This window comes from Thamnophis elegans, chromosome 6, assembly GCF_009769535.1.
Source record: "Thamnophis elegans isolate rThaEle1 chromosome 6, rThaEle1.pri, whole genome shotgun sequence".
Lineage (NCBI taxonomy): Eukaryota > Metazoa > Chordata > Lepidosauria > Squamata > Colubridae > Thamnophis > Thamnophis elegans.
Window position 1 is genome coordinate 61,143,844 of NC_045546.1, and position 27,470 is coordinate 61,171,313.

Here is a 27,470-nt window from a genome sequence, read left to right on the forward strand (position 1 = left end):
GATGCTTGCCTTGCAGTAGATAGCAAAATAGTTTTCTTTTTCTCAGTGCTTTCTTAAGATTCTTAAGATTATTGCAGTGTCATGGGAGGTAGTCTATCATACCTACACTGATTATTATTGTACAGTTTACTTAAGAGTTTTTACATGTTTCTAAAATTAAGAGTTCTTAGAAGTGAGTCCTCCCATTCATTGGAACTTCCAAAACAGCATATTTGGGGATTTCATTCTTAAAGTTGTTCTAAAATATGAACATCTTAACCAGGCAGGCATGCAGCTGATAGCAGCAATGCATTACTAGCAAAAATATCAAAAGCTCAATAAGTAGGCTCCTGCCATGTTTTATTTTCAGAAAGAGGAGTGAGAGTGAGTGGTGCCCTTCACTCCTGTCACACAACTTTCTCTATTTGGATTTTGTGTCCACTCCATTCCTTATAGATGAGGCAGCACACTGGGCGACTACTAACGGTATGTAAAACTCTAAATCATTATCTCCAGGCAGTAGCTGCTCTGTTTGAAAACATTAAGAGCGGTACATCTGGAAAACAATAAATCTGTTCAGCAAGCCCATCTTTTCAGCAGAATAACTCCTTTTGAATGATAGCACAATAATTTCTTCTAGCTGCTATGGTAATAGTGGAAGGGATTGAGGAGGGGAGGGGAAGGAGGAAAAGGAAAGGTATTATTTGGTTTTCTGTTCTAGCAATTTGGGAGCTAGTTACTCTGGAAGGTATTAGGAGAGCATGTCATTTTATTAAAATCAATTTGTTCTGTGCATTGGGTTCTGTGATTCTGTTCCATCTAAACTAATAACTGGACGCAAGGAACATGTCTTTTCAATATTTATTGCTGTGCAGCATCACACCTATGAGCCATGGTGGTGCAGTGGTTAAGAGTGCAATATTGCAGGCTAATTCTGCTGACTGTCAGGGGTTCAATCCTCACAGGCTCAAGGTTTGGATCAGCCTTCTATCCTTCTGAGATAGTAAAATAAGGACCCAGAGATGGCTGTAAAACACTGAAGTCTAAGTGCTATTGTTATACCTACCGTATTTTTTGGATAAGACGCACCAAGGTTTTGAAGAGGCAAAATAAAAAAAATGTTTTGTACTCTGCAAACCTCCCAAAAATGGTCCAGTTTTTTTGTGAATATAGGCCTAGTTTTTTTAAAGGGCATGAATAGCTCTTAGGAGGCTTGTAGAGTGTTCGGGGGGGGGGAGGAGGGGGCGCAAAAATGAGCAAAAAACGGGCTCATTTTTTGTCAAAAAAAAAAGGGCATTAGGAAGCTTATAGAGTGCTCCTGGGGGCTAGGGGACCAAAATTGAGCAAAAAACAGTCCATTTTTTGCTCATTTCTGCCCTCCCCAGACCCCAGGAGCTCTCTGAAAGCCTCTTACAATCTATGCTATTTTGGTGAAGAGGGAGGGGTTTCAGGAGGCAGAAAAATGTTGTATTCAGTGTGTAAAATGCACCCAGATTTTCAATCTCTTTTGAGGGAAAAAGGTGCATCTTATAGTCTGAAAAATACGGTAAAACATTTTACCTCCAATTAATCCAATATGGACTGAATGCCATGGCCTCTCTAGTGCATATATAGGATTGAATACTTAGTATGTAATATAAGATATCACTTAACTCATATTGGTGTTTGCTTGCATTTTTCTTTCTTTTCTGATGACAGGAAAACCTGAAGGGAGTATCCTGTATGTTAAAATCCTTTCCCATTAACCCAGCATCTAACAGCAGGATGTAGGATGAACCTCAATCAAAATAATCGACTGAGCCTCCAAAGAACAATTAAAATCTGGCACTGGAATAAATCATGTGTTGGGATAATCGGGTTAATAAAACGCAGCTTGTCCTGACACTTCACTCATGCAGCAAAGTAGAATTTAATGCTGGTGGAGATAGCTTGTTCTGGAACGAATGAAGGCAGGCAAAGTTATTTTGTTTCTGGACACAAAAATCTGGTTGCTTTTCACTTTCCTTCTCTATTGCACACAGCGCTGATCCTTTTGGACTACTAATGCTTCTCCAGTATGCCCGCTAATGATTTCTTTCCCTGGAATGAACAGGCGTCATTAAATTACTGAAAGCACTCAAAGCAGCAACAGCAGGTCAGCAACAACAACTCCAATGGTAAAAGCCACTAGGGTTTGGTTACTTAATCAAATCAAGAGTGAGGAGTTTACTAACTATTTTTAACACCTTTCTGAGCTGACATGCAAATTCTTACTCCAGGAAAATTAAAATGTTACCATTTTAAAATTAGAATCTCCAACTTTCATAGTCCATAGCCCCTTCAGCTTTTTCTTGGAGATTGGGATCTTAGAAACTTCCTTTAAAATACAAAACAAACATGCTGTTTGTTATTGTTTTAGTGATGAATAGGATTTCTGCCTTAGATAAATGTTCAAAGATTCACTCTCACTCTGCTTCCATACCAGAGCATCTCTTTAGACTCAGTTTAATGACTTATTTCATTTTTGAATGGGTAATTTCCTTTGTAGATTATCTGACTGCTACAAATAGAATATATCTTGACTTCAACAAAACATTTAATAAAGAACCCAAAGGTGCCTTTTCAAGAAACAACTGGACTTTCTGGTTTTTCTTTGAAGACATTTCACTTTTCATCCAAGAAGCTTCTTCAGAAAGTCCAGTTGCCTCTTGAAAAAGCACCTTTGGACAACTATGACATGGATAACTGAGAATCTCCATAGACATTTAGTGATTTCACAGAAAAGCCCATAACATTCTGATTGGCAAACATGTTAAATTATGAGCTGGTTGGCAAGTCTTTGGTTTTCTTCAACATTTTTCTTAAGGAAATGGTTGAGGATTTCAGATGTGTAGATGACACCGAGCTGTATAGGATAGCAATGCTGCTGGAGACAGAAAAAAATAATTTTAATGGGTTAAAAAATGGGCTAAAAAGAACAGAAAGAAATTTAAAATGTGAAATATTTCAATCAGATAAAAAAAATAAAATTCTCAGTTTAGAAAGGAGGACATCAAGCTTTAATAATAAATGGTACTGTCTCCCTTGGCTCATCTTGGCTCTTTGTTACAGACAAATTTGTATTGGCTTATTGGTAATAGTATGGAACTAGTTTTCTATGTTAATCTATTCCAGGAATATTCTTTTTAAATACTTTATATTCCTGAAAATTTCTGGTGTTCTGCTATTCAGATAATTACCTGATCCAATTCTGCTTAGCCAAGGTTAACTAGGTGTTTCCATCTGTCTTGAATTATATATGGGGAGCTGAGATCTTGGAATTGTACCTGATTGCAAAGTAAATACGAGTTAGCAGTGTAACATATTTACTAAGAAGACAAATGCAGGTTTACACTACACCAATAAAAGTGTAGCTTCCAAATCACAGGAAGTAGTTTTGTATTAGTTGGACATGTTACATTGCATCCAATTCTGGGCATGGCACTGGGTCCAGTTCTAGATGTCACACAAAGAATAAGAAACTGGTTGTGAGAAGAGAAAGATGCTGAAGGGACTAGAAGCTAAATCTTACAAAGAGAGCTGAGGGCAATTGAGTATTTTGATCATGGGTCCCCAAGGTCCATGGATTAGCACCAGGCTATGGCATGCAAGAAACTGGGCTATGGAAACAAGCAAAGCCCTATCAATGGGATACAGGCAGGATGTGAAATCATACCCCGACAGGTCCGCAGAAAAAACTCTCTCCACAGAACAGGTCCCTGGTGCCCAAAAGGTTTGTGTGTGTGTGGCTGTTTTAGATTTTAGAAAATATGACTGAATTGATATCACACAGAAAAAATCAGGACTTCTATTTTGTTGGACTTCAGGGTGTGGCATACCGAAGTTACAGAAAAGTGGCTTTTGGTTGAATATTGGGAAAAAGCTTTGCAGCAGTAAAAGTGTTTAGTGGAGCCAACTGTCATTGGAGATGTGAACGCTGCTTCTGGTATATTCAACCAGAATCTGAACAGCCATCTTCAAGGATGCTTTAGTTTGGATTCTTGCATTGAGCAGAGTTTTGAAAGGTCTAAATGGCTCCTTTCAATGCTGTGCTGGTATGAAATGTATTGGGCTTTGAAGTACAGAACTCTTGATTTCTATTTGGATTTCAAGATTCCCAGAAATTTGCTACAAAGTGTGTGAGAGAAACAAACAATTAGGACAGTGTTGATTTCATTGGGGTTCTGGACTTTTATGAATTCTGACAAGAGTGATTTATTGCACTAATTTCTTTATGCTTTCTTATGTGACCCTTTAAATGACTTAGGCTTAAAATATATGAAAAAGAATTATATTAATAAGAATAGTAACTGTTATATTCTGTAAAGAACTATTCAAGCCTAACCCATAAGACAAGGTAAGCAACATAAAGTAGTACATGGGTACTCAAATATTAGATATAGTCTCTGTATTGGGGCAAATATGAAGGAATCTGAGGATAATGAACATTAATACCTATCTTTTGTCATATTACAACTACTTTCTGATTCCTTTGGAGATTTTTAGTCCTGCTTCCCACTGAATAAAAATTGAGCCTATTAAATCACTAGTTCTCTTATATCATTTGATTTCCAGATAGTGCCTGGGGAGTTTTCTGAATTTTTGGGCTGGCAGTTAAACTGATGTCTTAATTGTTTTTTGAAATGGCTTTAGATAGGATTGCATCTGAATGACTTCTGTTGTGATTTTGTTGGACTCCTTAGTTTTTTGGAGGAGTGTCAAGAGTCAGAAAAGACATAGAGCTGGAGAAATAAGAAGAATGAGTCTAAACATTTGCATGAGTTTATGTTATGACCAACATAGTGGTGATAAGGGCAGCAAAATGTAATTATTTTCCCACTCCTATCATAATTCCAGAATGCCATCCAGTGGCCTCTTTTAAGAATCTGTTAACTTATATGTGGCTGGAGAGCCATGATAAACATTAGAAGAGCTGTTATGAGGAATCTGCTAGGCATCTGACATTTGAATTCATTCAGTGGATTCTGGTTGGACATGTTCTGGGGAACTGACTGAACAGGAGCCCTGCTCTATTATCTGGAGAGGAGTTTGAATCTGCAAGTCTCAAGGAAGTGGACAGAATCCTTCAGAATCTTAGCATTGCTATGTATTGGTCATTTGTTTCTTCTGTTATCAACACCTATCAAAGATAATCTGGACCTTTTTTAAAAAAAAGAGTTTTATTATTTTTTGGTTACAAAAATAAATATTCCATCTTTCCTAGTGCAGTGTGACATCTGGGTACAAACATCTCTGTGCAACATCGTTCCTCTTTTGCCACATCTTTCACATTCATATTAACATTTCCCTAAGTTGTATTATAATATATCAAGCATTTAAACATTATAAAACTCTCTGTTTTTCTTCTTACTATCTTCTAGTAATAATATATCATTAAACATCATTATTCTTATCATACACATACTAACTTTTATATCTTTATCTAAGTGTATTCTCTACTTATTTTTTAGTTTTCTTCATTTCCAAACTCCTTTTTTTCTCTCCAACCATTGGTAAAATACTTCCCAAATCATATAATATTCAGTTTGCTCTTTCTCTTTAATTGCTAATGTTAGTCTATTTATTTCTGCACATTCTAATATTTTCTTATCACCTTCTCATCAATAGGGATCTCTTCACTTTTCCAATGTTGTGCAAATACAATTCTAGCTGCAGTTAATACATGAATTTAATATACATTCTCTTTATTATAAATTTCAGGTAGAATTCCCAGCAGAAATGTTTCTGGCTTCAGCTCAATACATTGTTGTATCATCTCTTCCAACCATGTCGTAATTTTTGTCCAATATTTCTTTGCTTCTCCACATGTCCACCACATATGATAATAAGATCCAGGTATTTGGTGGCACTTCCAACATTTAGCTGACTTGTTTTTAAACATCTTTGCCAACCTCGCCGGGGGTAGATGCCATCTGTAAAACATCTTGTACAAATTCTCTTTATATGCAGTTGACATTATTAATTTGTAATTCCTATTCCACAATTTCTGCCATTTATCCGATTCTATTGTATAGCCAAAATTCTTCACCCATGCTATCATTGTTTCTTTTACTTGTTCCTCTTCCAATTTTATGCCCAATAAATAATTATACAGTTTCTTTATTAATCTTTCTTCTGTTCTTGTTGGAATTTTACCTAACTCCATTAATTCTTTGTAAAAATCCTGTAATTTAACATCTTTCTCATATCTAGACTGCATCTGCACATGAGAATACCACATCATATTGATCCCTTGCTCCCTCATTTCTTCTTTTGTTTTAAGTCCCCCTTCTTTATTTAAAATATCTTTATATCTAACAATGTTTTCCCATATTAATAATATTTGGATGGATCAATACTTCCATTGTTGAAAGTCAAACTAGTATCCTCAAATAACATTGTTCTTTAATTTTCTTCCACACCAATAATAATGCATTCCTTATATAATGTCTCTGAAAATATCCATGTATCTTATTTTTCCCATACCATAAAAATTTATGCCAACCCAAGTGCAAATCATATCCTTCCAAAGTTAATAATCTTATATTCCTCAGTACAATCCACTCTTTCATCCATGTAAGTACTGCCACCTGATAGTACAATTCCCAGTTTGGTAGTCCAAAGCCTCCTCTATTTCTTATATCTTGCATCATTTTCAGACCAATTCTTGCTTTTTTGCCTTACCAAATATATTTATGTATTATTTTAGTCAGTTCTTCAAAATATTTCTTTTCCAATTTTAATGGAATTGTCTGGAATAGGTACAATAGCCTTGGCCCTATATTCATTTTAATTGTTGCTATTCTTCCTACCAAGGATAATTGCAAATTCTTCAGTTTTTCCAAATCTATTTGGATTTGTTTCAACAATTTAGAATAATTATCTTCCTTAATTGTTATGCATCTTACTGTCAGTTGGAACCCTAAATATTTAACTTTCTTTACTATTTGAATGCCTACCTCTTTACTAATTCTATTTTTTGCTTATCTGTAAAAATTTTAACTAAGATTTTAGTTTTCTATTTTTATTTTCAGTCCTGCCACTTCTCCATATTCTTATATATTTTTTTATTAATTTAGGCCTTGTTAATGGGTCTTCCAAAATAAAGGCTAGATCATCTGCAAATGCCTGTAATTTGTATTGTTTCTTTTCAATTTCCATGCCTTTTATCTCTATGTCTTGTCTAATATTTCTATTCAGTACTTCCAACATCAATTTAAACAATAATGGAGACAGAGGGCATCCTTGTCTTGTACCTTTCTTACTACTAACTTCCTCAGTCATATCTCCATTTACCATCACTTTTGCGGTTTGCGCCCTTATCATTTCAATAAATCTTTCCCCAAAGTCCATCTTTCGTAACTGCTAACATAAATCGCCAATTCACATTGTCAAATGCTTTCTGTGCATCTAAGAAAATCAACGCCATTTACTTCTCTGGATGTGTTTCATAGTACTCCAAGGTATTCAAGATTATTCTCATGTTGTCTTTAATTTGTCTCTTAGGTAAAAAACCATTTTCATCTGTATGTTTGAATTGATTTAAAAATTGATGCAAATATTTTGTAATCCGCATTTAACAAGGATATTGGCCTGTAATTTTTTATTTGTTGTAAATCTGCATCTTCTTTCAGTATAAGAGTGATATAAGCTTCCATCCATGAATTCGGTACCTTTGCCTCTAACAAAAGTTCATTAAATACTTCCAACATTGGTTGACTCAAAGTTTCTTGCAGTTCTTTATATATATAGTTCAGTGGTAGACCATCCGGTCCAGGTGTCTTCCCATTTTTTTGCCTCTTAATTGCTTCTGTTAACTCCATCATAGATATATGTTCATCTAGTGGTGTTTAAACTGTTTCAGGTATTTTAGGTATTTTCACCTTTTCTAAATATTGATTTATTTTCTCTTCTGATATTAACTCTTGCTCATATAGCTTCTTATAATAATTCTGAATCACTTTCTTTTTCTGTTCATTTTAGTAGCACATTTCCCCTCCATTGTCCATTAATTTGTCTGTCAGCTTCTTTTTTTCTCTTTTTTAACTTATACCCCAGCCATCTTCCTGGTTAGCATTTTCAAAGAAGTTTTGTTTAATACTTTTAATTTTGCGTGCTAATTCTTCTTTCTCCATTAAACTAATTTTATCTTTTATTAAATCCATTTGGTTCTTTATTTCCTTTTTATTTACTTTTTCTGTGGATTTTTGTAATTTTCCTAGGTGCTGCTTGGAATGTCCAAGCATGGGTTAATTTCAGCTTGCTGCCCAAGGACTGAGTTCAAATCTTTGTGTAGCCACACCTCTTGTTCTTCACAGAGGCTCAGTTTTAAAAACTCAGTCGCCCTAAAAAGTTGCAGTTGGGGAATTCCAGTCCTTGAAGAGCAAATTGGACTCTCCAAGCAGTTAGTGTAGCCTTTTTTCTTATTTTTATGTTTAGCATATTAGGATTCTTTAAAAATCACTGGAGGAAAGTTCACTCCTAATTGAAACGCGGAACAGGTGCTCGCAGCGTGGCTGCCTTCTGTGACCACCGTGGTTGAGGCACCACCGGGAGACTCGTCAACGGCTGCTGGCGAGCTTTGGGGGCAGGTAGGCAGGTAGGGATCCCTTTGAGTTCGCTGTCGGTGGTCTAAATTTAGAACAGAGGCTCTACTGAACTCTCCAAGCTGCGGGCAGCTCCCCGGTGCGCTCCATAGCTTGCGGTGGCCATTTTGGACAGGAAAAAAGCGGCACGCTTTATTCTCAAGCCGTTTGCTTTGCCACAACCTGGTTTCCACAGCAGATCACCTCTGGGAGGGCTTCTTAATTTGGGATCTCGCTCTGGGTCTCCAGGCAGGTCTCCCCCTCCCCAGGAAGACTATTGAGAGTGGCTGCAAGGGGTTTGGCTCTCTCCGGCCATTCCTTGCTTTATCACTGTGCAGATCTGCAGCGCCTTGGGACTTCCATTTTTGGCGCCAAAATATTGCTGACTGTTACTGATCCCGACAAGGCCCCATTTTTCTCAGAACCTGGACTGAATTAAAGGGGCATACTTCCAGAACTATTGCATTACTGAGATTATCACATCTAAAGCTCTGACTGAGAAAGAAGTGTGCCATGGCCAACAGGAACATGTCTGAAGCCAGGGATCAAGCTGAACCTCCTGCTAACAAACACAACAAGCCCAACCCTACTGCTAAGGGGGACAGTGCAGGCTGCCCTGCAAAAGGGAAACAGCCCCAAGCCAAGAAAGTCTCAAAAGCTGCAGAAAGGTTGGCTGAAAGGAGACAGAAGGCCCTGGAGAGACAGTTTCAAAAGGCAGTTAGTGCCCAGGCACAAACTGTGCAAGCCAGGGAACCCCCTCCACCACCAGTTTCTACAGACATTCCCTTGGCGGAGACTCCACGGGAGGGCTCTCCATCTCTGGCAGACGAAGGGGATTTTGGATTTTCTCCCAACCCTTCCAGGGCTTCCCCCAGGTCTCCTATTTCCTCTCTGGAGAAGATAGACATGGAAGAGGTTTATTCTCTAATGGGGGAGGAGGCTCCTCCCACTGGCCCTAGCTCTAGGGAAGCTCCTGAGTTACCCCAAGCAATGCAGGAGGTGTTTCAATGGGCAATATCACAGGGGATTGCTAATGGCATCCAACAACTGGGTTTATCCTTGCCTCTCCTGAGCAAAGCCAAAGCCAGAGGGCAGAACACTGGGGTTCTCCCTCAACTCTCTGGGGTTTTCCCTCCTGCTTCCTCAGCGGTCAGCGAGGTGTCTGATGAGGACGAAGGTGGACAGGATGCCCCTGATCTGTCAGAGGACGAGAATCCGCCCCCCCGACGCTCCCGCATTCTCTGGTTTATTTAAGCCTACCAAGGCCATTCTGACCAAGGCTAGGGCTTCGTCCATTCAAGTGGGACTTCCCGCCCAATCTGATAATACCACTGATCAGGGTAACAAGGAGACTATAGGACCAGGGGATTCAGGCGCAGGCCTCTTTAAGGAAATCATTCCTTCTCAGGAGTTGGTTCCAGTGCCACAGCTGTTCCTGGATATCATACAGCAACAATAGGCTCAACCTGGGTCATTGGCCAATCCTAGTGGGGTGGATAAAAAGCTCTACTTGGTAGAGACCAGCATGGAGGAGCTCTTGAAGCTTCTGCAAGTGGATGATCCCATAGTGGCACTGACTTCCAACTCGGACCTACTGGAAGGTCTGAAAGCGGAAGACAAAAAGGTGGAGAAGGCCTGTGATAAAACTCACATGGCCACTGTGTGGGCCATGAAGGCCTCCTCCTCCTCTTCCTACTTCAGCAGGGCAGCACTATTTTGGCTTCGCAAGCTGTTAGCCAACCTCCCTGCTGGGGCTACTAGGTCATGCCAAGACGTGAACAAGATCATTGCAGCGGTCGAGTACTCCACCAACGCTTCCCTTAATGCCACCAAATTTTCATCAAGGACCATGGCTTCAAATGTGACCACTCGACGCTTGTTGTCGCTATGCCACTGGCAGACAGACATGAAGGCTAAGTGGAAGTTGGCCTCGGCACCCTTCAAGGGTGGCAAGCTATTTGGGGAGGCCTTGGACTCTGTCCTGATTGAGTCCAAGGACAAACGGGAGATTTTACTGGCGATCACCAAGAAACCGGACTGCAAAGCCTGGTCCTATTTTCGTAGGCAGTCCTTTCAGAACAATGACCCCCCTTCCTCCTCGGGAAGCTTTGCCAGGTCCTATTCCCAATCACAGGACCTCACCCAGGATAGGGCGTCCTTCAGGGACAAACCCAGGCAGCAGGGGAATCGCAGGTCCTTTCGAGGGTTTTTTCCAACTGCTTCTTTCACAGATCCAAGTGACCGTCACCAGTCCCTTCCCATCGGGGATCGGCTATAACTTTACACCGACCAGTGGGAGGAGACAACGACGGACGCTTGGGTACTGAACTCCATTCATCATGGCCTCACCTTAGACTTCCTTTCTCTTCCTCCTCGGTCCTTCATTTGTTGCCCCATCCCAACGTTGCCCCACAAGCGACAGATGATGCAGGCGGAGATCCAGCATCTACTGGACACAGCGGCCATAGAGCAGGTGCCCTGGGGTCAGGAAGGCAGGGGATTCTACTCAATCCTCTTTCTGGTTCTCAAAGCTTTGGGAGGGGTGAGAGCCATTCGGGATCTCAAGAAACTCAATGTCCATATAGTGTACAAGCGCTTCAAGATGCAGTCACTCCAGACCATCTTGGGTTGCATCAGGCAGGACGACTTCCTGACTTCAATCGACCTGAAGGAAGCATACCTGCATGTTCCCATTCATCCAGCACATCACAAGTTCCTGAGGTTCCAGTTTGCAAACCAGCATTATCAATACAAGGCTCTTCCCTTCGGCCTGTCATCGGCCCCCAGGACTTTCACCAAGCTCCTGGCTGCTGTCGCTGCACACCTCAGGACTCATCCAGTGAGGATTGTCTGCTACCTGGACGTTAATGTTGGCGTCCAGACAGAGGGCGTGCCAGATCTCAACATCACCGTCCATCTCAGAGCTGGCTGTGCTCTCTGTTAGGAAGGACCTCTGTATCATTCATTTGGACAGGGTCATTCTGAGATTGGACCCAGCCTTTTTACCAAAAATTAACAGTTTATTCCACAGAACGCAGGAGGTGATCCTCCCCGACTTTTGCCCGCACCCTAGCCATCCCAGGGAGCGGGTCTGGCACAAGCTGGATGTGCGCTGCGTTGTGCGGGTGTACAAAAAGAGGACGGCCTCCTTTCACAAGTCGGAATCGTTCTTCGTGTCATTCCAACCTACTTCAATGGGCGGGAAAGTGTCATCTTCCACCATAGGTCACTGGCTGCGCGCATGCATAAAGTTGGCCTACGAACAACAAGCCAGGCCTGTTCCTCCTCATATAACAGCGCACTCCACGAGGAGCGCTGTGACGACGGCTGCCTGAGCCACTCAAGCACCCATTGAAGAGATCTGTCGGGCAGCCACTTGGTCCTCGCTGTCTCCATTCATTCGAAATTACAGACTGGACACCTTTGCCTCAGCTGAGGCTTCGTTTGGAAGGAGGGCCTTACAGCGGGTCCTTGTGGCCCCTGTTACCCGGGACATTCCTTCTTCCCACCCTGGGACCACATAGCTTGGGTATGTCCCATGCTTGGACACTCAAAGCAGCACCTAGGAGAATGACCGTTGGCTTACCTGAATGGTCGTTCGGGAGTATCCAACCCCGCCCTGGGGTTTTTCTTGTGTGGGTGCAGGACTTAGCACCTATAAGACACAGACTTTTCCATATAGCACCCTTTGGATTGGATACCTTCGTTTTTAAAATTGAGCCTCTGTGGGGAATAGGAGGCGTGGCTGCACAAAGATTTGAACTCAGTCCTTGGGCAGCAAACTGAAGTTAATCCATGCTTGGACACTCCCGCAGCGCCTTGAGAATGACCATTCAGGTAAGCCAATGGTCATTCTGTCTCTAAAGCCTTATATATCATAAGGCACATAAGGCGTGTCTTATATACGTCTGTTAGAATAAAATGAATATTGGTTTTCTTTAGGGTGCATTTCATGCCAAACATCTTGAACAGCTAGTTCTTCCACCATTCTAGAAAAGACTTTAGGCAGTGTTTTCTTTGCCTTTTTATTTACTTTTCTAGTTTTATAGTCAATTTCTGTATCCACAATTGCATTAAAGTCACCCAGGATATAGATATATTCATATGCCAATTTTGTTGAGCCAAGGTGGCGCAGTGGTTAAATGCAGCACTGCAGGCTACTGCTAGATCAGCAGGTCAGCGGTTCAAATCTCACCGGCTCAGGGTTGACTCAGCCTTCCATCCTTCCGAGGTGGGTAAAATGAGGACCCAGATTGTTGGGGGCAATATGCTGACTCTCTGTAAACCGCTTAGAGAGGCCTGAAAGGCCTATGAAGCGGTATATAAGTCCACTGCTATTGCTATTGCTATTGCTGTTATTTTTTCATTGATTTTTTTTTAATAAAAAAACCTCTTGGTTGCTATTTGGTGCATATATTGCTACCAAAAATATCAATTTATTATTCATCATTATTTCCACCATCAAAATTCTCTGTTCCTCATCTGTAAAAACTTGTTTGGCATTTATTGTTTCTTTTATATACAAGGCTATTCCCCTTTTCTTTTGTAGTGATAAAGCAGTATATAATTTCCCAATTTTCGGATATTCCAATAATTCATATGTTGTTTTTTTATATGTACCTCTTGCATGTCCTTCTCTTCCATCCATTCTTCTTGTCGTCTTGTCTCTTCTTTATCACTAATTCCCATTTTTCTGACTCAGTGGAGATAGCATCCCTGTGTGGGTTATTCTCATATACCATCCAATAGAATTGATTCTGCAAAGTTTAAGTCCCGCCTCTTCCTGCTGAGATCCCCAGCGTTTGTCACTCACTACCACTTGAACAATACATGCTTTTGATCTCTCCCTGAATATAGTGCTATTTTCCCTTAGTTCTTCTGAGTTTCACATTTCTTATTTTACATTTTCCTTACTCCTAGGTTCCTTAAGATCCCCCTCAGTGGATTCCTGAAGGTAGCTTGGCTTCCTCGGGGAACAGCGCCACGGGGCATCAGCTCTGGCAGCGCAGGTGGCTGCCGATCATAGGACGGCATCTGCGTCTGCAGATGCCCCAGTAAGTCTTGCAGTGGGCCCCGGGGAGCGCGGAGGTTGGAGGGGGCAGTTTTGTCCCTTGTCAGGCCACGTAGGAGCGTGGGGAGCCCTGCCTCACTTATCACTTCAAGGCTTTTCGCACAGGGATCAGTGGGTCTCTTGTTGTGGGCTAGATACAGGCCCAGCTTGCCTGTCTAGAAAGGCAGGACTGGTCTCATTTACCCAGAAGCTGGGCCCCGGTGTGTCCTTAATTGGGATCGTCACCTCCATTGTTTTAACCTTAAATATCTAGACAGACAGTGTGAGCAGGAATGGAAGGAGGTGCAAGGGAGGTCTCATCCCCTTTGTTGGATGACCCTCTGGAAGGCCCATCGACACTTCGCCTACCCAGCAAGCACAAGTCCTCTCCCTCTAAGAAGGGAGGTAGAACCAAGGGCAAGTCAAAGGCCACACAGAGAGCAGAAGTCAGGAGGCAAAAGTCCCTAGACAAGCAATTCGCCAAGGCTCAAAAGGAGGCACAGAAACAGTCAGAGGCCGTGACCCGGGCAGTGACAGTACCCTCTCCTTCTGAGACCCCTGCACCGGCCGAGACTCCCTATTCTAAGGAAGATCTATCTCCAGACAGTGAGGGCTCTGAAATAGGGGACCTAGACACAGAGGAGGCCCTTCAACACCCTGCTTCAGAAGGGACGGACAGTTCAGGGCCCACAGGTTCTGTCATCTCTTGGTAAGGGATTCAGATTTAGAACAGATTCCCTTAGCTGCCCTCTTCAAGCCTTCTGTGTTTAGGTCTCTTCTAATCAAGGCCCAGAAAATAGCCAACTTAGAGGCAGCCCATGCCTCTAAGTCCCCAGTGGCCAAAAGAGATTCAGCTGGACTGGTATTCACCAAGCCCATTGTGCAGAAGGAGGTGGTTCCTTCCCCGCTTTCTTCCTAGATGTGGTCCAAAGGCAGTGGAAGTTCCCGGGGTTGGGCCCCTTTCCCTCAGCCCAGGACAAACGCTTTTACAATATTGGGCTGGATCTGGCCAAGGCCTTGGAGGTCCCCTCGGTGGATGCTCCAATAGCAGCTTTGTCCTCACCCAATGTGGTTCTTAGCAATCCAGAGTATGCCCTGAAGGCAGAGGATAGAAGGGTGGAACACGTCCTCATTAAGGGCCACCAATCGACCGCCTGGGCGATCAGGGCGGCCACGGCATCATCCTTCTTTAACAGGACCACACTCCTATGGCTCCAGCAGTTGAGAGCTAGGATCCTGGGCTCAGATTCGAGGTCCCACCAAGACCTCAACAAACTTGAAGGCGGCCCCTCAATTCTCGGCGGACACATCCATTAATGCGGCCAGATTTGCGGTCAAGTCAGTGGGGTCAGCTGTAGTGGCCAGGCATCTACTATGGTTGCAGCCTTGGTAGGCTGATACCAAAAATAAATGGCATCTGGCCTCTGAACCGATTGCAGGGGATAAACTGTTCGGAGCCCTCCTTGAACCCAGGCTTATAGAATCTAAAGATAAAAGGAAAATTCTTCCTTCTATGTTTCGCAGGACTGAGAGTAGCCAAAAGTAGACCAGGCCATTTGGCACCTCTTGGACATTCAGGCCATTTGGCCGGTGCTGGAGGACCAGCAGAGACAGGCGTTTTACTCCCTATTGTTTATCGTCCCAAAAGTGTTGGGGGGCTGGAGAGCAATACTCAACCTCAAGGCCTTGAACCGCCATGTTGTATACCGGTGGTTCAAGATGCATTCGTTAATGACCATCCTAGAGGGCATCCGGAGGGACGACTTCCTCACCTCGATAGATCTGATGCAGGCCTACCTCCATGTCCCGATCCACCTTGAACACCAATGGTATATGCGCTTTTGCTACCTGGGGCGCCACTACTAGTATCAAGCTCTCCCATTCGGCCTCTCGTTGGCACCCAGGGTATTCACCAAGCTGCTGGCAGCCTTGGAAGCCCACCTATGGGCCTGTCCCATAAGGATAATGTGCTACCTGGACGACATTCTCCTTTTGTCCAAGTCCCCTGACCAAGCCCGCAGGGATCTGCGGGACACCTTAACCGTTCTAGAGACCCACTTCTCAATAAACTTCAAAGAGCCATCTGGTTCCAACCAAATGCATAATACATCTGGGCACCCTCATAGACACCCGTCCTGATCAGGTGTTTCTATCAGGGGAACATCAGCAGAGCCTCCAGGAGTTAGCATGGTTAGTCAGGAGGCAGGACTGGGTACAGTTGTCCCAGCTGTTAGGCAAGATTGTCTCATGTTATGCAATAGTGCCCTGGTCCAGGCTTCACAGCAGGCCACTCCAATGGTTACTCCTGCCATTCCAGAAGGGCAACAGCAGCTGCTCTACAGTTTGAATCATACTGCCCTCCAAGGTCCGCAGCTCTCTTGGTGGTCTTCACTGGCCATAATGCAGGGTTGCCTGTTCCGGGAGCCACACTGGGTAACAATGACCACCGACGCCAACCTGATGGGATGGGGGGCCCATTCAGAAACAGATATGGCACAGGGCCAATGGACCCACTTGGAACAGCAACAGACCATCAACCTCCTGGAACTGAGGGCGATCTGGCTGGGGCTTCTTCACTTCCAGTCATCAGTGGAGGGGAAACACATGTTGGTCCTAATGGACAACATGATGGTGAAAGCCCATGTCAACAGGCAGGGTGGGACACGATCCAAACAGTTGATGAAGGAGGCCCAATGGTTGCTAACCTGGGTGGAGGCACACCTCCTCTCTATACGGGCCAAACATTGCAGGCACCGACAACGTCATAGCAGACTGGCTGAGCTGATCATAGGTGGATCAGGAGGAGTGGGAATTTCATGCAACCCACTTCCGGGAACTGACCAGGAGGTTTGGAACCCTAGTGGCTGATTTCTTTGCTACCAGCCACAACAAGAAGGTTCCCTGGTTTTACGCAAGGTACACGTCTCTAGGCGCGGAGGGGAGGGATGCCCTACAATGTCGCTGGTCGCCAGGCCTTCTTTACACCTTCCTTCCATTTCCCCTGATCCAGCGGGTCATCAGGAAAATGCTGGAAGAGCGGGCGGAGTTGGTCCTTCTGGCCCCCAACTGGCTGTGACACCTGTGGTTCACAGATCTCCTGTCTCTATCCATCGCTCCCCCATGGAGGGACCCTCCCTCCAAGACTTCGCTCTTTCAGGGGGCACATCGGGATCTGCAGTGGGTCAAATTAACTACATGGAGGCTCAGCAGTGCTCAATGATAGTGGAGGGCCTTTCACCAGAAGTCATTTGGATGATCCAGGCAGCCAGGAGGCCCTCCACTATTCGAAACTATGATGGCACTTGGAAGGCCTTCTGCGCTTGGTGCTGGACCAAAAGGGTGGTCCCTACCCGGGGACAGATGTGTCATATCCTCAACTTCTTGCAGGATGGATTGGCTGCAGGTTTGGCAACTAACACCCTTTGACCACAAGTTGCAGCCCTCTATTCCGTCCTCTGCTCTGGACTTGACAGATCGCTGACCACCGAACTGCTCATTTGGCAATTCCTGAAGGGTGCCATCAACTTACACCCTCCAACCGTGCATCGTTACCTGTCCTGGGATCTACCACTCATCCTTCAAGCACTCACCCAGGCTCCGTTCCAGCCGTTGCAGGACACTATTCTTCTCTACATGTCGCAAAAGGTACTGTTTCTAATAGCTATCATGTCCGCTCGCTGAATTTCAGAGTTAGTGGCTCTTTCCATGCAACAGGACTTGTGCACTATCTATTTGGACAGGATGGTTCTCAGGGTGGACCCAGCATTCATCCCCAAGGTAAACTCCATCTTTCATCGCACACAGGAATTGGTTCTCCCCAACTTCTGTCCACAATCAGTCCATCACCTGGAATGTAGGTGGCACATTATAGACGTCCAAAGAGCTTTGGAGAACTATTTATGGAGAACATCAACTTTCCGTTCCACAGAAGCCCTGTTTGTATCTTTTCAGCCAGACTCTATGGGGCTCAAGGCGTTACCTGCCTCCTTGGGAAGGTGGATCAGGGCATGCATTGCAAAGGCATATTCCTCTCAGGCTCAGCCCAATCCAGATAACATTACGGCACACTCGACATGTAGGGCGACCACCTGGGGCACACGGGCACCATTGCATGGCCACGTGGTCGTCTCCATCTACCTTTATTAGACACTACAGGATTGACAGGTACACATCGGCTGATGCGGCTTTTGGGAGGAGAGTCTTACAGCTGGTCAGGGTTAATCAGGGGGATTCATCCCGGAAGGTTTCTCATCTGTGATGCTAGACATGCTTTGGTATGTTCCACACAGGGATGCTGTCTCCATTGAGTCAGAAAAATGTAGTGTTGGCTTACCTATGCTCATTTTCTGAAGAAATGGAGACAGCATTCAGCCCCACCCTTGGAATCCGGGCCGTTATTCTTGGAGAGATCATTTTTTTGTTCACGCACGTCTGTCTGCATATTAGTCTCATACAAAAAGCTGGGGATCTCAGCAGGAAGAGGAGGGACTTGCAGACTCAGTTCTATTGGATGGTATATGAGAATAACTCACACAGGGATGCTATCTCCACTTCTTCAGAAAATGAGCTTATCAGGTAAGCCAATGCTACATTTCCTCTTGTGGTCCAAACTATTTTTCATAAAATTGTTCTGCTTTCCCTTTGGAGTCCAATCTGTGTCTTTGCTCCATCCAAGAATCAGGACCTTTTTCAATGCGGCTTGTTGTTGTTGATGTTGTTGTTTTGTATGGCTCAATATAATACTGACAGGGCACTGATTGCCCTTGTGGAATGTCAAGATTGAGATAGAAATAGTACAATTTCCCTAGTCTGATCTGTCTGTGGCATTTCAAATCTTCAATCATAGTATGGTTATGGACAATCTTCAAGGTATGGAAATGAGGTCATGATGGTTCTCTTCTTTCTTTGCACTGGTTCTAATATGTGTTAGTAGGTGAGGACACAACTACTATATTTTTTGGACTATAAGAGACACCTAAATTTACAGGAGGAAAATAAGAAAAAATAGTTTTTGGCTTCCATGTGTTGCATTTTTGCCCTCCCTGCCCCCCCCCCCCAGAAGCACTCTGCAGGGCTCTGCAAGGCCCATTTTCACCAAAAACAGGCCTGTTTTGGGGTTCCCATGCCTTCAGTGCATCACGTCCCAGGCCCCCAGAAGCACTCTGCAGTGCTCTGCAGGGTCTGTTTTCATCAACAATGGACCAATTTTTGCCAAAAACAGGCCCATTTTTGGGCTCCCAAGACCTCCTTGCATTGTGTTTTTGCCCTCCCAGGCCCCAGAAGCATTTTGCAGAGCCTGCTTTTGGCCTGCAGAGTGCTTCTGGGGGTCTGGAAAAACAATTTTTAAGCTTGGGAGCCTAAAAATGGGCCCATTTTTGGCGAAAATGGCCCATGTGGTTCACTGCAGAGTGCTTTTTGGGGCCGGGGAGGCCAAAAATATGATACACGGAGGAGTCAGGAGGCCAAAAACGCCCATATTCAGTTTATAAGATGCACCTAAATTTTCACCCACTTTTTTTGGGGGGGGGGGAAGGTGCGTCTTATATTCTGAAAAATACGGTAGTTTGAAACCTTTGCTGTATTGGGTTCCAAAGGGCTTAATACTTTTCCTGCTTCTATTCAACAGCTACATAACAGTGTTTGATGACATCCATCCATCAGCAAGTGATCAACCATCATTGGTATGTGGATGATATGAAACTTTACACTTTAACCCCTGGCCAACCAGTTAGTGTTGGGGAGATCTATAAAGTATCTGGAGTCTATAAAGGCTGGAATGGTACTGAATCAGGGATGGGATTCTACTGGTTCAGGCAAACTGGTAGCTCCAACTATCAGCTGGGAGCGAACTGATTTGCTCCGACTTTCAACTGCATCCGCCCACCCGCCCCTGCTCTATACTTACCAGTGACGTGCGGTGAAGCTTATGGCTGGTGAGGCAAAATGAAAGAAAGTGGCTTTTGCCCCCCCCCGCAGCAGCTATGTCTAAAATAGAGGCGTCCTGTGCCCTGCAGCTATGTCCGACCCAGCTGCAGGGCACGGGGCACCTCTATGCCAGGCAGAAGCAGTGGGGTGCTTTCTTTCAGCTTTTGCCTGCCCCGCAGGGCAAACATTTCCACCTTGCAGGCACCAGAGCCGCAGGCCACCAGGAGTATGTCCCGCCCGCAGCAGAAGAGCGCCGGTTCCTGCCCAGGCTGGAGCGAAAGCCGCAGAGGCCAAAGACGAAGAGGGGTGGGGAGGTATTCCAAGAGCCCCCCTCCCCTTTTTGCACTCTGCAAGCCATCTCCAAGCAGCCCCGGGAGGAAACAGGCCAGCCCCGCTTCCCTCCCTGGACTTTCCGGAAGAGGAGGACCCACATTCCGCTCCCCCTTCCAAGCCCCGAGTGGCCAGCCTCGGTTCCCGCCGCTTTCTCCCAGCGCTCCGGCAGGCCCGTCGAGGAGAAGCCTGGACGAGACGAGCGAGAGCCGCGGAGGCGAAAGGCTGGCCACTTGAGGCTTGGAAGGGGGAGCGGAATGCGGGTCCTCCGCTCCCGGAAAATCTGGGGAGGGAAGCGGGGCTGGCCCATTTCCTCCCGGAACTGCTTGGAGACGGAACCGGAACCGGGGCTGCAGAGACTCGCCCGCGGCCGGCTTCTCTGGAGCGGAGAGGGGGTGATAGAAGTGGAGCTGAGCCTCTGCTGCTGTGGGCCTGGCTTGCGGAGTGCAAAAAGGGAGGAGGCCTCTTGGAACACCCCACCCCCACCCCTCTTCGCCTTTCGCCTCCGCGGCTCTCGCTCCAGCCTTGTCCGGGCTCCTCATTTGAAGAAGTCAGCTTCTTTTTACCACTTTAAATATTCTTCAGGGAATTATTTATGTTTCAACTGGTGAACCAAATAATACATACATGTTGCAGTGAATTTTGGGAAGTGTTCAAGAATAACTATAATTTTCTATGGGAAACTGACCATTTTAAAATGATGTCCCATATTACTACACTTATATACTCGGTCAAACATCAAATATCACTTTATAGCTGCATATTATAGGGGATGGATGATTGGAATTTTGAATTCCTCCCCCTGTCCCCTCCCTCGGGCCCACCTTTTCCAGCTGTGTCAGAGGATCATTTCAACTCTCTTGTCCGCCATGATGAAAATGTAAAAAGAAAAAGGCAACTTAGGCAAGACCTGCTGCTCCCAGACCAGGAGGCAGTGAACCACATGCTTCCCTTGCATAAGAAATTTTTCGCCTTTTAAACCTTGCTTAACTCTGAGCAAGGGTTAAAAGGCGAAAAATTCCTTATGCAAAGGAGGCCCGTAGTTTTTTCGCCTCCCCCTGCAGTTAGCACTAAGCAGAGTCATTCTGGCAGCAACTACCCTTAGCCTTTTTCCTTTTAATTTTTCTTTTCTTTTCCTCATGATACCGGTGAGGCCCCGCCTCCCCTGTCTCCCCTGACTGTACGTCCCTGATACTTACCTATATTCTGTTTTCTGAAGCCCAACTGAGAGCGGATTGCCGCGCCTCAGCTGTTTTGCACAGGGACTGCAGTAGAAGGTAAGTTTTCAAATGCTCAGCGAAATAGTTGTTACACCGGTTGAATCCCACCACTGGACTGAATGGCTTTGGTTTCAAGAACTTTCCCGTTACAGAAATTTAATTCTTCCAGGTAAAATTTGTACATAATTTGGGAATTCTCATGGGCCCTCAATTTATGTTCAGTGGACTAGGCTGGCAGTTGCAGCCATGAACACTTTCCCAAAAATCCATCTTATTCACTAATTACATTCTTTCCTGGATCAGGAAATCCTTTTCATAGTTACCTCAAATTTGGACCATTGAAGTCCACTTTACACTTTACCTTTGAAAATTACTGAAAGTGACAACTGATACAGAATACAGTCCTATGAGTAGTTATGGGAACTTCTGTTTTGTCCATTCAGCATCTTTGCTTTGTGAACTGAAGTAGCTATCCTGGTCTTCCTAGTGCAGTTGAAGGTGTTGGTTGTGCTTTAGACCTGCTTACCTATAGTACCATGTTTCTCCTGTTGTTTTGGTAAAGTGACATGTTCCAGGTCCCAGCATTATAGGAGATGTGCCTTCTCTGTAAGTATTCCTATCTTGTGGAACATTGTTCCCCTGAAATCTCCATAGCCCTAACCCTACTGTGATTTCATAAAAGTCTGAAAACCTGGCTCTTTCAGAAGGCCTTGGAATAGAGTGAGTGATCTGTTCCCTAATTGTATATTGATGTTATAGTTGTGATTCACTTTGGTTTATCCTTTTTCCAATGTGCTAAAGTATTGTTTTCTTGGTTCTAGTTTCTTTTTAATATTTTTGTTCTGGTATTTTAAATGCTAACATATTGTTTTTTCCACTGATTGAAGCAGCACATTAGATAGATAATAGATTTCTGCTGGTACTGTTTATTTAATATATTTTATGGTTTTACTGTTTGGCGTATAGTAGATAGATCTATCACCTATGTTGGACTACAATTTCTAACATCTTTAGTTAGCTGAGCCAGGAATACATACAATAAATGATATAACTAATTAGTGTTAGTTGGATTTCCTTTGATGGCTTATTCGTTCTAGAGCCTAGTTCCATTATGTTTTTCAAAGTAATATTGTAGAAGAATGAAATAGGTATATATAGGTTAACTTTGCTGGAATATTAAATGGTCATCTCTCTTCTGAGTATAAGCCAGGTGTATTTTGTTCATAAAAATAGAATGATTTTAGTTTTCTAAATTTGAATGAAGCTCTTAAAAATGTTAGATTTGTCAACAGAATGGAATAAATCATAATTCTCAGAAAGTGTATGAAGAAAAAAATATCTATCTCATCTGATCTATAAATTTTTTCATTGCATGTGTATGTGTGTGTGCGTGCGTGTGTGTGTGTGTGTGTGTGTGTGTGTGTGTGTAAACTATGCACTTTTATTATCTTCCAATCCCACATTCAGAATTAATTATCAAAAAAGTCTGGTGATTCTGCTGTGATATTTGCACTTCCTTCTAGGCCAGTTTTCTCAATTCCATATGTTCTTGTTTTTAAATAGATTGTAAACGCTTGGGAAGAAAGAATCTCTTCTAAGTGGCGACGTCATGCTTTCTGCAACTCCCCTGTATGGCAATGTTCATAGCTGGATGAGCAGTGAGAGGGTCCGTATGTGTGGAATTAATGAAGACAGGTAAATATTTATGTATCAGAAATTGTAAATTTTACCATTATTACTGGAGATTTTCTATTACCATAGTAGAGAACATTGCATTCATTTGCCCATTTTACAAATAAAAGTTTTCAGAGTAAGTTTTATGGGAAACTTGATAAAATGATTGTAAGTACAATACTTGTATTCAATGTTACAACATTGTTCTTTTGAGCGTATTTCCTCAAGGGTTTTCTGATTGAAAATGCACATAGTAGCTGATTCTGTTTTTGACACCCCACTTTTTTCTCTTTCTGAAACCCATTTTGTCGACACTCTGAAGGGACATGACAAACAATTATTACCTGATGTCTCTCCTAGAGGTTATGTTAAGACTGCTAACCTTGCTGAAGATATATAGCTTTTTTCTTTTTAGTTTAAAGTGACACGGAAAGGAAGGAAGGAAAGAAAGAAGATTACAATACATGGTAGTTGAGGACTTTTGGCATTACATTATCAAAGCACTAATAAAAGGATACATATAAAAGTTTATAAAAGTGTTTGGCTAGCTGTGTTTTGGTACAATATTTAATCAAAGGTGCTGCTTTATCTTATATATTGATTGTGTCACTTTAAATATCATAGATTAGAATTGACTCTTCTGGGTAATGATGAAACTTTCCTTCTGCTGTATGTCAGCAATTGTGTCCCTGGGATTTGAAAGTTGGCACCAAGGAGCTTTTTTATTGGCATTTTTTAGGATAACAAGTCCCTGGGCCGCAACACTGCCAAGGCACAGATGTGTGGCTTCCTCTTTGTCACTGAACAGCTCATCTTTTGTATGATATTAGGACAGTGTGATAATTTTCTACTTCCTTCATTTTTTTAAAAAAAGATAAACCAACCTGGAATGTTAACTAGAAAGGTTATTGTACGTCTCTAAAAAACACTTCTTTTTATAAAAAAAGAACTTTCAAAACTGAATGAATGCCTGTAGATATTATTCTCATGCTCCTTAATATTTCATTGCACTATTTTGCCTATAATCCGGAATACTATGTATCCATAGTATTCACAAATACATATTAAGGTACAGCTTAATAGGAAAAAGTAGTCATATCAAAATATAAATCTCATAATTTTATTTCTAAACCTGTTTTTAAACATCCCTTTAAAACAGGAAAATCCCTGTAAATGATGGAGATGTCTTGAAAAGCAGGCTGGAATTAAGGGAAGAAAATCACCTGAACCACAGTGTGGTAAGAAACTGATAATACAGATTAAAGATACAATTGTTGTTAACCTGTTATATATTGTTTCATTTACAAATAATTAAGTACAGTTGGAGATGATGAAGCATTTAGTTCATTATGGTTCAGATGTGGTATTTAGACATTAAGATCTCTATTTTCTCCTGTGTGCTGCTTGGAGAATCCAAGCATGGGTTAACTTTGTCCATTAGCCTAGAGACTGAGTTATGAAATTGTTGACCACGCCTCCTCTGACTGGAAGAGTTCAGTTTTTTAACTCAGTCCAGCCTGAAGAGACGTAAATATATTTTCTCTAGGTTAATAGACAATATTTAATGCATAATTACTAGTGTTTGTATGTAGCCTTTTAATTTCCTTAGCTTAAAGGAGTTTGATCCGGTTGCAGCATTGGGGTGGCTTTCCGTTCCAATGGATAGCCGCTTGGTATAGTTTTGGGTACTAGCCTACCTTGAGAGGTGAATGAGCACTATAAAAATTCCAGCAAACACTTTAAAGCCTGCGTTCTCCTGAGGGCGAGTGGAGCCGTGTAGCAGTCCCTACTTGCAGGGACTGTGAATTGGGAAGCTGCCTCAGCGGCAAAACTTGAGCAGCCACCACCATTCTGAGTGGTCAGAGCAATCACTGGGTACGACGGGCAGTCATTTTGGAGGCAAGTTTGAAATTCGCACCTTCTTCCTCAGCTGAGAAGCAATGGCTTGTGTTTTTTCACGCCGAAAGCTACGGCGACGTAATAACAGTCGCCAACCACAAGCTTTGGGAGGTCAGTACGCCACCACTCCACCATTGCGGACAAGGTCTACAGCAGTGTGGTTGCGTGTTCTTTGCTCCAGCAACACTTGTGGCAACTGCTTGCGAATTGCTCTTGGCCCTATTCTAAGGAGATGAAGGGATCGTGATTATAAGCTTGAGTCTGCTGGGATAATGGCAGATCGTTCTATTTCTAATAGCAGCACTGGGGCCGGGTCATCCCCCTTACTGCAGACAGACCCTGACGGGGTTAGCACCAGGGTGGGAAGGTCCATTACAAAAAACACCTGTAGTAGGACCCGTGCAGGCACCTCGTCTGCAGCTGCAGACAGGAACTCCAGGCATAAGCAGAAGGGGCAGCATCTGCCCAACCCTTCAACTACTGTAGCTATTAGCAGGTCACTGCCAGCCCTAACTGTGGAAAGGCTTTCATCTCCTCCGCCGGGGTCTTCTATTAACATGGCAGGGACCCAGGATTGGTCTCCGGATTTACCTCTACCGAAGGGATTGTCTGCCAAGGACCTAGGATTGGGACCCCAATCCCCTCAGTGACTAGCTGACTTTGGCCTGGCCATTATATCTGTGCCTGTGCACTCAGTGCCGGTGGCAACATTCACCCCCACAGCTGCGGGATTGAGGCCTGAGGAGGATACCTCCTTTAGTCTTAGGACATGATAGCAGCAGCCATCTCACCGAGTGTGGATGTAGAGCTGCAACGTAGGGGGCAACCCCCTTGTCATTCTACCTTACCCAGGCCCTTGTCTACCTCTCAGTTGGATCCCCCATCCCCTCTACCTTCTCTTTATAGTGAAGGTTCAGTGATTGGGGAATCAGGAACTTTCTGAGGATGAGGCCCCAGCTCAGGACAAACCCGCATTTTCTGTGTTATTTCACCCAGCCTTATTCAACTCACTGTTATATAAGGCTAAGATCACGGCTAATATGGCAGGCTTTAGCACTCAGGCCAGCACCTCGGTTCCTTGCAGATTGCCTATTTGCAGAGCAGGTCTCGGAACAAGATGTAATTCCAGCCCTTAAATTATTTTTGGATGTGGTCCAATGTCAATGTACGCAGCCAGCTGCTGTCCCCCCTCCCAGCAATAGCAATAGGAAGCTTTATAGCTCGAGCCCAGAGTTACAAGGAATTCTGCAATTCCGCACCATGGAAGCACTTATAGCGGCCCTGGCCTCCACTGCCTTGGTACCTTCAGAGGTGGCAGATGGGTTTAGAGTGGAGGACCTCAAGGCGAACTAATGCTGCACAAGACAACCAGGCAGCAGCACGGGTGCTGAGGGCTGCTACGGCAGCCTCATTTTTTAATAAGACTTCACTTGTCTGGCTTAGGCAACTGCAAGCAAGAATAGTGCCAGAGGATATGCGCTTGCATCAGGATGTAAATAAACTGATTGCAGCAGTTGAATATTCTTCCAACGCTACCCTCAATGCAGCCAAATTTGCCTCCCAAGTGGTAGCATCTAATGTCACCTCACACCTCTTCCTATGCCTTTGCCATTGGCAGGCAGATATGCTCTCCAAATGGCACTTAGCATCTGCTCCCTTTAAGGGAAGGGTGCTATTTGGAGATGTGTTAGAGTCTATTTTAATAGAGACATGGGATAAGCGCAAGGTGCTCCCATCCTCGTAGGCACACTGACAGGAGGACTCAGACATATTTTTGGTGCCAGTCCTTTTGGGCCACAGATACTGGGGGAGCTCCAACCCCATATCTCCCTAGTTACAACAAACCATACACACAGGGACACGAGATTCTCAGGAATAGTTTGGAGCTAGAGATAGAAACAGACAGCAGACCCAGCAACAACCTCACGCCCGACGGCCATTTTGTGGCACCTCCAATCGGCCTTTTCATTGCTATAGGTGACTCCCAAGAGGATGGCCTCATTGGTGGTCATCTCACATCATTTTGCGCACCAATGGGAAGAAACCACCTCAGATGCTTGGGTTATTTAAGCAGTGAGGCTGGGACTCACACTAGAATTCCTCTCCATCCCCCCAAGGCAATTTATCAGCTGCCCTGTTCCCAGGTGTCAGATGAAAAGGGGCCTCATGGACATTGAGATCCGACACCTGTTGGACACCCAAGCCATAGAGGCAGTGCCCTGGGACAGGAAAGACTAGGATTTTATTTGATATTATTCCTAGTACCCAAAGCTCAGGTGGGGTGGGAGGGTGGTGGAGAGCCATTTTAGATTTGAAAAGACTTAATCTCCACCTAAAATATCAGTGCTTCAAGATGCAGTCACTCAAGACCATTTTGGGCTGTATCTGTGAGGGTGGTCTGATGACATTGGCCGACATCAAGGAAGCGTACCTCCATGTGCCCAAGCATACCTCCACGTGCCCAAGCTTACCTCCACGTGCGGTTCCAGTTTGTCCTGTGCCTGGCACACAGGAGGTTCCTGCAGTTCCAGTTCACAGGGTGCCACTTTTAGTACAAGGCCCTACTGTTTGGCCTCTCATCGGCCCCATGAAACTTCATGAAGCTCCTGGCAACTATCGCCAACTATCTTCACTCACTACCAGTCAGAGTGAACTGCTATCTCGACGACATCCTGGTTCTTTCATCATCCCACGACCAAGCAAGGCAAGATCTCCAGACCACAATCGCCATTGGCCCCGCGACCTTCATGAAGTTCTTGGCAGCTATCACCAACTATCTTCACTCACTAC

The 27,470-nt window shown here is 44.0% G+C and overlaps 1 protein-coding gene across 7 annotated transcripts in view; it reads left to right on the top strand.

Moving 5' to 3' along the window:
• Positions 1–27,470, top strand: part of BCOR (BCL6 corepressor) — a 115,923-nt gene that overhangs the window by 33,571 nt on the left and 54,882 nt on the right. For 6 of the 7 annotated variants that reach the window (XM_032219180.1, XM_032219184.1, XM_032219186.1 and 3 more), the window contains exons 2-3: positions 22,671–22,802; positions 23,941–24,019. In XM_032219180.1, coding sequence (XP_032075071.1) covers positions 22,717–22,802; positions 23,941–24,019 — 165 coding nt within the window. In that variant the 5' untranslated portion in view covers positions 22,671–22,716. Of the gene's footprint in view, positions 1–19,258; positions 19,314–22,670; positions 22,803–23,940; positions 24,020–27,470 lie in introns of all 7 variants that reach the window. The other variant, XM_032219181.1, reaches the window with a different exon arrangement.